Source organism: Cebus imitator, unplaced genomic scaffold, assembly GCF_001604975.1.
Source record: "Cebus imitator isolate Cc_AM_T3 unplaced genomic scaffold, Cebus_imitator-1.0 Scaffold149, whole genome shotgun sequence".
NCBI classification, from domain to species: Eukaryota; Metazoa; Chordata; class Mammalia; order Primates; family Cebidae; genus Cebus; species Cebus imitator.
The window spans coordinates 1,390,524-1,401,750 of record NW_016107464.1 but is presented as its reverse complement, the minus strand read 5'-3'; the positions used below and the strand labels follow the sequence as shown (position 1 = coordinate 1,401,750).

Here is an 11,227-nt window from a genome sequence, read left to right as displayed (position 1 = left end):
GCACCACCATGCCCAGCTAATTTTTTTGTATTTTTAGTAGAGACGGGGTTTCACCATTTTGACCAGGATGGTCTCGATCTCTTGACCTCGTGATCCACCCGCCTCGGCCTCCCAAAGTGCTGGGATTACAGGCTTGAGCCACCGCGTCCGGCTCCTAACTCCATTTAAATAGAAAGGATTGGGCAGGTACCTTTGGGCAGTGCAGGCTGCACAAACACAGAGCGGCGCTGTCAGCAGTCAGACTACACGCGGTAGAGAGCCGACCACGGTGAGCAAGGCGCTCGATAGTGAGCAGAGAAAGGATGGACAATTACAGAGCGCCGTACACTCCAGTCAGTGCTTTCTGCAGACTCGGTCTACCCGGGCGGGGCTGTTCCCCGCCAGGGCGGTACTACGACTCCCAGCATGCACTTCGCGGCAAAGCCCTCGGTGGAAGCGGGAACCCAGGACCTGGGAGTCTGTTTGCGAGGAAGGGCCGAGCCACCGACTGTGGTACGGAGACGTGCTCCTGCCCACCCTTTCTCCAGGCTGTGGCCTCCGCGACGGCGAAGCTGGCCGCACCGCCGGCCGCGCAACTGCCCCGCTCAGACTCGGACTCCGCCTCTAGCCCGCCTCAGCCTACCTGTCGGGAGGTCCTGACTTGTTTCCTCCCCGAGTTTCCCGCGGGAACTAACTCTTGAAGGAGGACCAACCGCAGCCCAGAGCTTCGCAGGCCCGGCCAACCAGAGGCCAGGTTGAGAGCAGGGGCGGGCCGCGGGGGAGAGAGCGTCCCATTTGTCCTGAAAAGCCAGGGCGTGTGGCTTGGGACCCCGAGGGAAGCCCGGGAGCTCGGCGGGGTGCGGAAGTGTCCAGGCCCCTTCCCCTGGGGTTGGGAGCTTGGGCGAGCCAGTTTCACCCTTCCGAAGTCCGCTTCAGGTGTCCGGGCTCAGTCTCGGTCACCATGTTCTGCCAAACCACCCCTCTGGGCTCCAGCTGCCTGGACCTGTGGAGGGAGAAGAACGACCGGCTCGTTCGACAGGCCAAGGTAACAAGGTTGCTGGGACCCTCGGTTTGCAGTCCCAAGATCCCTGAAAGCGGGTTTGCAGTGGATTTACCCCAACCGATGGAGAGGAGCTGAGCTTGACCAAAGAGCCAGAAACGGCTGGAGAATGCACCCCTTGCCACTGATGCAAGGGGAGAAAAAAGGACTGATCCTCAGTGACACCTCCTCCCCCATGTGCTAGGTGGCTCAGAACTCCGGTCTGACTCTGAGGCGACAGCAGTTGGCTCAAGATGCACTGGAAGGGCTCAGAGGGCTCCTCCATAGTCTGCAAGGTAAGCAGTTCTTCCCCAGGATGATCAGTTCCCCTCCTAACACACAGCCAGACTCATTCCGCTTCTGCATTCCTGGGATCGACGTAATTACTGAGGGAGCAGGGAGTCTTGTCTAAGGCACAGAAGGCACTGGAGTGAAATCATATTTGTACAGGCAAATCCTTCTCTTCTTATACATGCAGAGTGGCATTTGAAAAGTGGTTTTCCAAGATGGTTTGATTTGGAGAACTTTTTTGCCCTTTCCAGACTTTCTGTCCAAAGGGTGGGTTCTTTTTTTTTAAACCTTAGCTAATCGGCTGGAGGGTAGGTTCTTTATTGTGGCCATTTTGGTTGGAGGGTGATGATCCCTGGGTTGGGATCTTATTTGGAGGATCTTCCATGGGAGAGCATTCTGTAAGACCAACATTGTTGCTCCAGGGCTCCCTGCAGCTGTTCCTGTTCTCCCCTTGGAGCTGACTGTCACTTGCAACTTCATTATCCTGAGGGCAAGCTTGGCCCAGGGTTTTACAGAGGATCAGGCCCAGGATATCCAACGGGGCCTAGAGAGAGGTGAGGGCCAGAGATTGTCCCTGACTTCCCTGCCAGCTTCAGTCTGGATTTACGTTATTGCAGGGGGATGGGAGGATCAACAAAATCTGTCACCTCCATGGAGAGAGGTGCCCTTCTCTGTGCTCCTCAGACCAGGTTGAGGTATTATTATTGTGACCTTTGGAGTCCTGCAGGAGAGGAAAGCCACAGTGTATATGGAGATGGAGAATGAGGTCCTACCTCAGCTATGTGTGTGTCTGTCTATGTGTGTGTGTATAATCTACAGTGCTGGAGACACAGGAGCAGCTGGGGCCCAGGTTGGAACAGGGGCTCAAGGAGCTGTGGGACTGTGTTCTTCGTGTTTCCTCCCTTCTGCCGGAGCTGCTGTCTGCCCTGCACCGCCTGGCTGGCCTGCAGGCTGCCCTCTGGTTGAGCGCTGACCGTCTTGGGGACTTGGCCTTGTTGCTGGAGACCCTGAATGGCAGCCAGGTAATAGGGAAAGTGACCTGATCTGAGGGTCTCCTCCCTCCTTCCTCCTCTGTTCTCTCCATCTGCAGTAGCATCATCATGTACTGGACAGGCAGCTGGGTTGGTGATCAGAAAACCTGAGTTCTCTCTGGGACTTTTGGGTGACCTTACCCTAGTTGGTCTATCATTGTGGGGATTCTCTTAGGAGTGTTTTCTTTCTTTCTTTCTTTTTTTGAGACAGAGTTTTGTTCTTGTTGCCCAGGCTGGAGTGCAATGGCACGATCTCGACTCTGCAACCTCCGCCTCCTGGGTTCAAGCGATTCTCCTGCCTCAGCCCCCCAAGTAGCTGGGATTACAGGCATGAGCCACCACACCCAGCTAATTTTTGTATTTTTAGTAGAGACAGGGTTTCACCACATCGGCCAGCCTGGTCTCAAACTCCTGACCTCGTGATCTGCCTGCCTCAACCTCCCAAAGTGCTGGGATTACAGGTGTGAGCCACTGTACCCGGCCAGGAATGTTTTTTAAAAATAGCTTAATGGGCCGGGCATGGTCCTCAAGCCTGTGATCCCAGCACTTTGGGAGGCCAAGGCAGGTGGATCACGAGGTCAAGAGATCGAGACCATCCTGGCCAACATGATGAAACCCCATCTCTACTAAAAATACAAAAAAAAGTTAGCTGGGCGTGGTGGCATGCGCCTGTAGTCCCAGCTATCTGGGAGGCTGAGGCAGGAGAATTGCTTGAACTTGGGAGGCAGAGGTTGCAATGAGCCGAGATCACGCCACTGCACTCCAGCCTGGTGCCTGGCAACAAAGCGAGACTCTGTCTCAAAAACAAAAAACAACAACAAAAAATAGCTTAATGAGACAGTCATGGTGTCTCATACCTGTGATCCCAGCACTTCGGGAGGCTGAGTCTGGAGGATTACTTGAGCCCAAGAGGTGGAGGCAACAGTGAGCTGTGAGCTGTGATCACGCCACTGCACTCCAGCCCTCCAGCCTGGGTGATGGGGGAGACCCTGTCTCAAAAATTTTTTTTTTCTTTTAGTTAGGGATAGAGCTCTTGTGATCTTGCTGATGTCACCTCTCAGCCTTAGTCTCAAGGCAAGTCACCTCTTACCTTGAGTTATTGGTAACTCAAATATGGTCCTTGCCTTGAGTGAGGAGCCTTGCTAGAATAGATCATCACTGCCCCAGGTTTTTCTTCCTTTTTTTATCCTTGCCCCGTTGCTATCTATCCCTTAGAATTGGGGAAAACCACAGGCATTGTATGCTTTGTAAGGGTAGCTAGACCTGTATCCTCAAGGATCAAGAGGACCCTTGAGCTCAATGTCTAGCCAGTATAGACTGAGATAGGAGAAGATGGGGAGATTGTAGGCTTGGAGCTTCTGGTTGTCTTTCTTTTGCCAGAGTGGAGCCTCTGAGGATCGGCTGTTACTTCTGAAAACTTGGAGTCCCCCAGCTGAGGAATTAGATGCTCCATTGACCCTGCAGGATGCCCAGGGATTGAAGGATGTCCTCCTGACAGCATTTGCCTACCGCCAAGGTCAGCTAGAAATCTGACTCATCTCTTCTCCTTTAAATGGTCCTCTGGACTCATGCCCTCTCTCTTGTCCCATTCAGTTCCATAGGCTTCTTGGACCCCTGTTCCCCATCATGACCCCTACTCTGTAGGCCTCTCCCAGCTCACGCCCTGATTGTCCTCAGGTCTCCAGGAGCTGATCACAGGGAACCTGGACAGGGCCCTAAGCAGCCTTCATGAAGTGGCCTCAGGTCTGTGTCCACGGCCTGTGTTGGTCCAGGTGTACACAGCACTGGGGTCCTGTCACCGTAAGATGGTAAAGACAGTCCTAGGGTAGATTGGGGGAAACTGCAGGCATTATGCATTATGCATTTGCTTTGTAAGAGTAGCTGAGGCCTGTGTCCTCCTATCCCTCTAGGGAAATCCACAGAGAGCGCTGTTGTACTTGGTTGCAGCTCTGAAAGAGGGATCAGCCTGGGGTCCCCCACTTCTGGAGGCCTCTAGGCTCTATCAGCAACTGGGGGACACAACAGCAGAGCTGGAGAGTCTGGAGCTGCTAGTTGAGGTAGGGAACTGCCAGGTGAAGATGTGGGGTGGAGGATTGCTGAGGTGCTTGTGTTGGGATGACTGACTAGTCAAGATCCAAGTATAAGGAAGTATGGCTCCCAGAGCTTATAGATTTTTCTTTCTCTTTTAGGCCTTGAATGTTCCCTGCAGTTCCAAAGCCCCACAGTTTCTCATTGAGGTAGAATTACTACTGCCACCACCTGACCCAGCCTCACCCCTTCACTGTGGCACTCGGAGCCAGGCCAAGCACGTACTAGCAAGCAGGTGCCTACAGACAGGGAGGTGAGGTTCCCCTTGCTCACCTGAGCTCCTCTTCCCACTTCTGATGCCTCCCCTGGGGTGTGACTCTGTTTTGGTTCTCATGACTTGGAGGATGAATAAGGCAGTGGCAGGACATAGGTCACCTACCACTCCTCAGCCTCTCCTACCTTGCTTCTCGACCTGAACTAAGGACTTCACTAAGACACTAACCTCCTCTATCTTTGACACTCTGAAGTCTCTTCTTCCCCAATCTATTCTGTAACTGGGATAGATTCATACTGAGCTAGAATTGGAGCCCTAAGATGTTCCCTCCCCCTCTACTCCTCAGGGCCTATAAGCATCCCTCTGTTAGCTAAGAGAGAACACTCTCAGGACCTTGCAGGGCCCTGCTTAGGGCCTAGGGTGAGGCTCATGGGCTGTGACTCCTCAGGGCAGAAGACGCTGCAGAGCATTACTTGGACCTGCTGGCCCTGTTGCTGGATAGCTCGGAGCCAAGGGTGGGTATATCTTCAAGCTTCTCTGCGATGGAGTGGAAGGGTTGGTGTCTCCTTTGGAATAGAGCAAGACTGCTATTTTTTGTTTTTCCCTCGATTTTGTCTGTACAATCTGGGGGCCCAGGATTCTGCACTCTGCAGGGTACCAGAGCCTGGTGAAGAGGTTGGGGATGGTGGCTCATGCCTTTCAAGACTCTGCCTCTTCTTCCCACTCCAGTTCTTCCTGCCCCGCTCCCGCCCAGGGCCCTGTATGCCTGAGTTGTTTTTGGAGGCAGCAGTAGCACTGATCCAGGCAGGCCGAGCCCAAGATGCCTTGACTCTATGTGAGGAGTTGCTCAGCCGCACATCATCTCTGCTACCCAAGATATCCTGGCTATGGGAAGATGCCAGAAAAGGAACCAAGGAACTGCCATACTGCCCACTCTGGGTCTCTGCCACCCACCTTCTTCAGGGCCAGGCCTGGGTACAACTGGGTGCCCCAAAAATGGCAGTTAGTGAATTTAGCCGGTGAGCCTAGGGTCCTAGAGGGGGTGTGGAGGGATGATTTTCTGATTGGGACCTGAATTGGTGAGCTCCATGTTCACCTACTCACCCTAGAGTTACTGAAATTGATTCCTCTTCACTCCTGTTCCATGTCTTGCTTCAGGTGCCTTGAGCTGCTCTTTCGTGCCATACCTGAGGACAAAGGACAAGGTGATCTAGACTTTTAGTTTTCCTCTTACCTCCTGGAAGTAGTAGTGGTAGAAGTGCATTCCCTTTCATGTGTCCCAACCCATCAGGAGACTTAAGAGAAAGGGACTGTGGACACAAGAAGAAATAGAGGAGGATTTGGAGTTTTGGTGACTGTGAGGCTAGGAGACACTTCTTGACTTTGGAAATGGTCCCCAGGGGCAGCTTCCAACTGTGAACAGGGATGTAAGTCAGATGCGGCACTGCAGCAGCTTCGGGCAGCCGCCCTAATTAGTCGTGGACTGGAATGGGTAGCCAGTGGCCAGGATACCAAAGCCTTACAGGACTTCCTCCTTGCTGTGCAGATATGCCCAGGTATGTATATTTGCATGACATCAGCTATGGATAGATGTGCAAGGACAGAGAGGCCCACGGGAAAGATACTTGGTTGTAAGTGTAAGGGTGATGTTCTCAGAGAGGAGGGGTTACTGGAGTTGTGCTGCATATATCTAGGGATATATCCAGATTTCAAACATATACAAGTATGTATGCAGGGCTTCTAAGAGTTTCCTGGTCTCCCTAATATCCTCAGACACAAAGACCGTAACTGCTGGAGTGGGTTGCACAGGAGTACTGGGCAGGTGGTGGACACTGAGATAGGAATGGTTGTGAATAATCTGCCCCTGCTTCCATATGTGAGTGTAGGCAAGATAATTCCCCTCTCTAGGCCTCTGCTTCCCTTTTTATAAAACAATGGCTAAGACTATGTCAAGTTCTAAGACTCTGTACTCTGGGCTGGGACTACAGGTAATCGAGACACTTACTTTCACCTGCTTCAGACTCTGAGGAGGCTGGATCGGAGGGATGAGGCCACTGCGCTCTGGCGGAGGCTGGAGGCCCAAACTAAGGGGCCACAGGAAGGTGCTATATGGTGAGCTCAGGCCTGCTGGCTTGGGGCTGTTGGTGTCCTAGAGTCCTTGGACCTATTGTGGGTAGTAAACACTGAAGGAGAGGGCATGGCTCCCCAGCTTTCTGCCCATCTTTCATCCTTAGGCATCATCCTTCTTGCTCTCCAGGTCTCTCCCCCTGTACCTAGAAAGCTATTTGAGCTGGATCGGTCCCTCTGATCGTGAAGCCCTCCTTGAAGAGTTTCAGACATCTCTGCTGGAGTCTTGTGACCTGTAGCTGCCACATTTCCAAGAGCCTGAACTGGGGCCCCCGTGGGCTGTCTGTGTGTGGGGAGGGCTTTCTGTTTCACCATCATTAGGAATCCTGGACTGGTGAGGTTGGTGGGGGGCCTGTGAAATTTGCCCTAGTTATTACCATTCTGGTTTTGGAGGAAATGATCTCTGCTACCAAGTTATTGACTTTGCTCGAGGCACCTTTTTTTCCTGTTTCCCATTTTCTTTTGTCAAGTAAAATTTCATATTTATCTCTTGTCCATCTACTACATATAGTTGGGTGGGAAGGCTGTCTAGTTCAGTGCTGGTTGTCTATGATGCCCTTTCCTGACACCATCAACCTTACGAACGTGAGATCTGGGTATGAGGAAAGGGCTACAGGAAACCTTACTCAGGAGCTGGTGGCTTTAGTCCTTCACATTGCCTAAATGCAGAGCCCCAAAGCCCAGGACAGTGACTGAGTGGAGTTGGGTCTGAAAGATAGGCCTTTCAGGACAAGGGTGGGTACCTGATAATTAGAGATAGGCAGATTTCTGAGTCTGTCCGAGTGACTCTTCACTCCCCTCCTAATTCTAAATTCTAGAAATTGGATTTGTCTTAGTCAAATGTGTCTGGGTAGAGGGTGACAGGTGAATTGAGTCAGCATACCACCAACAGCTGCCTGTTGACTACAACCAGCGACCCCTGTTACTTTGGGCCCAAGGATTTCAACTCCCAGCATATGCTGTTTTCTTGGTAATTTGGGTTCTACTGAATTGGCTATGTTCTGTGGTTGCCCATTGACTTCTCTGGATTTGAGTGCCTTATTATAAGGTATTAATATTAATGACGGGAGGAAGGAAGGCACAAGTGCTGAGAAACTGCAAAGGCTGTGGGATTGGGGTTACCACAGAGTGCAATGACAATGGGGTAGGAATGGGGTGCTAGTCAGAAAGTTCAGAGTAGGGGTGGTTGGAGGCAGCGTTGGGGGGAGCAAGAATAAGGGTCAGGTGGTGATGGCGTCTTAGAAGATCCCCAGGTTTTGGGAGGAAAAAGGGTGTGTAAGTTACCACAACAGTACTAGACTAATATAAGGCTTCAGTCCATTGTGCCAGGTTATTCTAGGAGGAAAAACTCCGGAGCCAATGAACTGGAGCCAAGTGGGAGAGTCCGCCTCTAAAGGATTAAAGGCTCTCCTTTCACTAGTCGATCTCGCCCTATTCCTTTCTTTGATTGGCTGAGGATCCCAATCCGTCGAGGAAGCGTAGCGTTGTGGCCAATTGACGTGGCGTTACTAGGCGTGTCGCATCCCTGAGGCGGGAGCCAGGCCGCAAACGAATTTCTTGATTGGCTGTGGTCTGCGAGTTGCTGGGGAGAGGCGCGGAGAGGCGGGCGAGAGTCCGCAGGGCAGGCGATGATTGGCTGAGGTGGGAGCAGCTTCCCTTCCGATGATTCGGCTCTTCTCGGCTCAGTCTCAGCGAAGCGTCTGCGGCCGTCGTTTGAGTCGTAGCTGCCGCTGCCGCTACCGCTGCCACTGCCACCTCGCGGATCAGGAGCCAGCGTTGTTCGCCCGACGCCCAGCTGCCGGTGGGAGGAAGCGAGAAGGAAGCTGCTTGCGGGTTTGTCGCCGCTGCTCGCCCACCGCCTGGGAGAGCCGAGCCCCGGCTCAGTCAGTCGCTTGCCACCCCTTGTAGCCGTTACCGCGGGCCGCCACAGCCGCCGGCCGGGAGAGGCGCGCGCCATGGCTTCTGGAGCCGAGTGAGTGTGCGCGCGCCGTCCGCTCGCTGCGGCGGCGCGCACCGGGACCGGCCACCCTGGGTAGGCCCGGCAGGGCCTGGCAGTGGGCGCGTCAGGGAGGTGGAGACCAGGAAGGAGGGAAGGGGAGCAAGGGGGCGAGTAAAGGGCGGTGGACCCGGCAGGCCCGGCTGGGGCCAGCTGCGCACCCGCGCGCCCCCTAGGCGGGGCTTGTGTTGGGCGCGGGTCGGAGCCTGGGCCGGATCGTGCTGTGTCATGCAGGCCCCGGCCCTCTCGATTGGCTCCCTTGGAACGGCCGTCCGGGCCTGGCGAGGTCTTCCGGCCCATACCGCTGGCGCGGAGCCCCGGCGCCTTGGGGAGCCCGTCTGCGATCCGGCCTACCACCCGCCGAAGGCCTTGGTCCCTGAAGAGAGCAGGCCCCGCGAGCCCGAGGCCGCTACCGGGCCCGGTGGGCGTGGACTTTGCGCCATGTGAAGGCCTCAGGAGCCCTGCCACTGGGGCGGAGGCCGGGGTCGGGGCAGGCCCGGCGAGCTCAGGAAAGCTCACAGCCGCCTTTTTGGAGTCTGGTCGGCGGGACCCGAGGTGGGCAGTCTGTGATCTGAGTAGTGAGGGACTATTAGGAAGAGGGAGAGCCCTACCTTTCGCTTCTGGTTTTCTTCTTTCTTTAGGCCTGTTGTTCATACTAGAAAGTTTGAGCGAGTTTTCCTTAATATTATGACTCTTGGGTGGGGAGAAAGGAATTTTTAAAAAATATTTTAGGTTTTTGCTAAAGTTCCAATCTCAGTTCGTGTTTTGTGGGCCTTCCCAGATTTCTAGCTTTCGCGGTGTGCAGTTTAGAGTTGCACTAACTCTTCAAAAACACAAACATACACGCACCCCTTTCCCCAACCAGCTATATTGAGAAATTATCTGGGCTCTGAGGCTTTCTGACCCCACTTCCATCCCTCAGGAAAGCGTCAGATAAAACTTGCTCCGTCAGCCCATTCAATTTAGCTTTTAGATACTGAAAAAAAAAAAAAAAAAAAAAACCACACAGCCAGCCCATGGAAACCGTTCTATGCAAATTACCTTCCTTCTTTGAAGAGATTAGTTTTTTGAGGTGTGTTCCTTTTTCTCAAGTGTCTGAACTGGGATAAAGTATTACTCAGTTGCTTATTTAAAAGAGTCACTTATTATGAAAATAATCTTTTGGTTTACATGCAGTCAAGCTTTTATTTTCAAAAGTAAAAATCTAAAACTCTTGAAACCTGGCTTCATCAGCTGTTCTAACCTCTTGGTCACCTTGATGACTCTTAGCTGAACCCCCTCCAAGTCCCATGTGGAGTCCCCTGTGCAGTTCTGGAAAGGGATTGACTCATACAGAAGACAATGAAGGATGGCCCCAAAGAGCGTCCAGAACTGCTGTCCTCCCATGGTTAGGCCAAATTCACTCTTTTGGAGATTGCCACCTCTGATATCAGTTGATAGATCGGGAATTAGAGGCTTTGTCTTAAGAAGAGGGCACACTACTCATCTCCAGAGCCAGAGTCCGGGATGGTAGGCAGAATGGAGGTTTTCCTAGGATGCAGCTTTCAGATTAAAATACAAACTGTTGGCCTGGCGAGGTGGCTCAGGCCTGTAATCCCAGCATTTTGGCAGGCCGAGGCAGGCAGATCACTTGAGGTCAGGAGTTCAGGACTATCCTGGGCAATATGGAGAAACCCCATCTCTATGAAAATGCAAAAATTAGCCAGGCATGGTGGTGGCGCATGCCTGTAGTCCCAGCCATTATGGAGGCTGAGGCAGGAGAATTGCTTGAACCGGGAGGTGGAGGTTGCAGTGAGGGAGATCGGGCCACTGCACTCTAGCCTGGGCAACAGAGCGAGACTCCATTTCAAAAAATAAAAAATTATGGCGACTAGAGGCATCTGACATTTTGTTTTTCTACAGTCTCAGTCCTATTGGTCAAGCAAGAAGATTGGCAGCCCCTGAAAGAGTGTTTTGATGGGACAGGAGAGGGAGAACTCATGGGTTTAAATTGCTCTCAGCTGTCACATTGACCATGCTTGACCTCCAGTACGTTCATAAGCATTGGAAGAGTCTGCCTATTCAGTAGCACTGTGCCTAGAGTGACACACTTTTGGGATGGGGGAGGCAAATTTGAGCAGAGGAAACTCGTTAGAAACTAGTTTAGAGGCAGTAGTTTAAAATACAGCCTAAGTGTGAGGGTTAGCAGAAGGCCTACCATTTTGTTAGATGAATGGGGTTTGTATTTCTTTTGGGTATATCAGGACCCAAAGATGTAAGAACTGCATGGCTTCCTAGCTGAGCACAGCATTTTTTTCTCTGTCTCTTGGAAATTGTGAGAATATTTCCAGTGGGAATACTGTTGTTTTAACTGCAGTATCCCCAGCCTCTAGGACAATGCCTGGGACATAACAGACCCTCATTACTTAGTTGAATGAAGAAAATTCTTTTTTTTTTTTTTTTTTTTGAGACGGAGTTTCGCT

General features: G+C 52.4%; 2 protein-coding genes across 5 annotated transcripts in view; both read left to right on the top strand.

The window, feature by feature from the left end:
- The first annotated feature begins 395 nt into the window (after window positions 1–395).
- FANCG (FA complementation group G) lies at window positions 396–7,258 on the top strand. 3 transcript variants are annotated; one of them, XR_001829389.2, is made up of 14 exons: window positions 396–1,024; window positions 1,224–1,314; window positions 1,732–1,863; window positions 2,129–2,331; window positions 3,721–3,856; window positions 4,018–4,148; window positions 4,251–4,397; window positions 4,530–4,681; window positions 5,091–5,157; window positions 5,372–5,661; window positions 5,801–5,847; window positions 6,043–6,198; window positions 6,663–6,754; window positions 6,900–7,258. XR_001829389.2 is itself a non-coding variant. In XM_017543046.2 (14 exons), exons 1-14 carry the CDS (start codon window positions 941–943, stop codon window positions 7,006–7,008), a joined length of 1,860 nt encoding a protein of 619 aa, XP_017398535.1. In that variant the 5' UTR covers window positions 396–940; the 3' UTR covers window positions 7,009–7,258. The 3 variants fall into 3 exon arrangements, 2 of the variants coding, with proteins under 2 accessions (XP_017398535.1, XP_017398534.1); XM_017543046.2 differs by having other exon boundaries at window positions 1,233–1,314; window positions 6,631–6,754; XM_017543045.2 differs by having other exon boundaries at window positions 6,631–6,754.
- Window positions 7,259–7,832: 574 nt separating this feature from the next.
- The window catches only part of LOC108314228 (valosin containing protein), a 19,082-nt gene continuing 15,687 nt past the window's right edge, over window positions 7,833–11,227 (top strand). Inside the window, exon 1 of one of the 2 annotated variants that reach the window (XM_017543042.1) lies at window positions 7,833–8,741. In XM_017543042.1, the coding sequence (XP_017398531.1) occupies window positions 8,725–8,741 (17 nt within the window). In that variant the 5' untranslated portion in view covers window positions 7,833–8,724. Of the gene's footprint in view, window positions 9,321–11,227 lie in introns of both variants that reach the window. The other variant, XM_017543043.2, reaches the window with a different exon arrangement.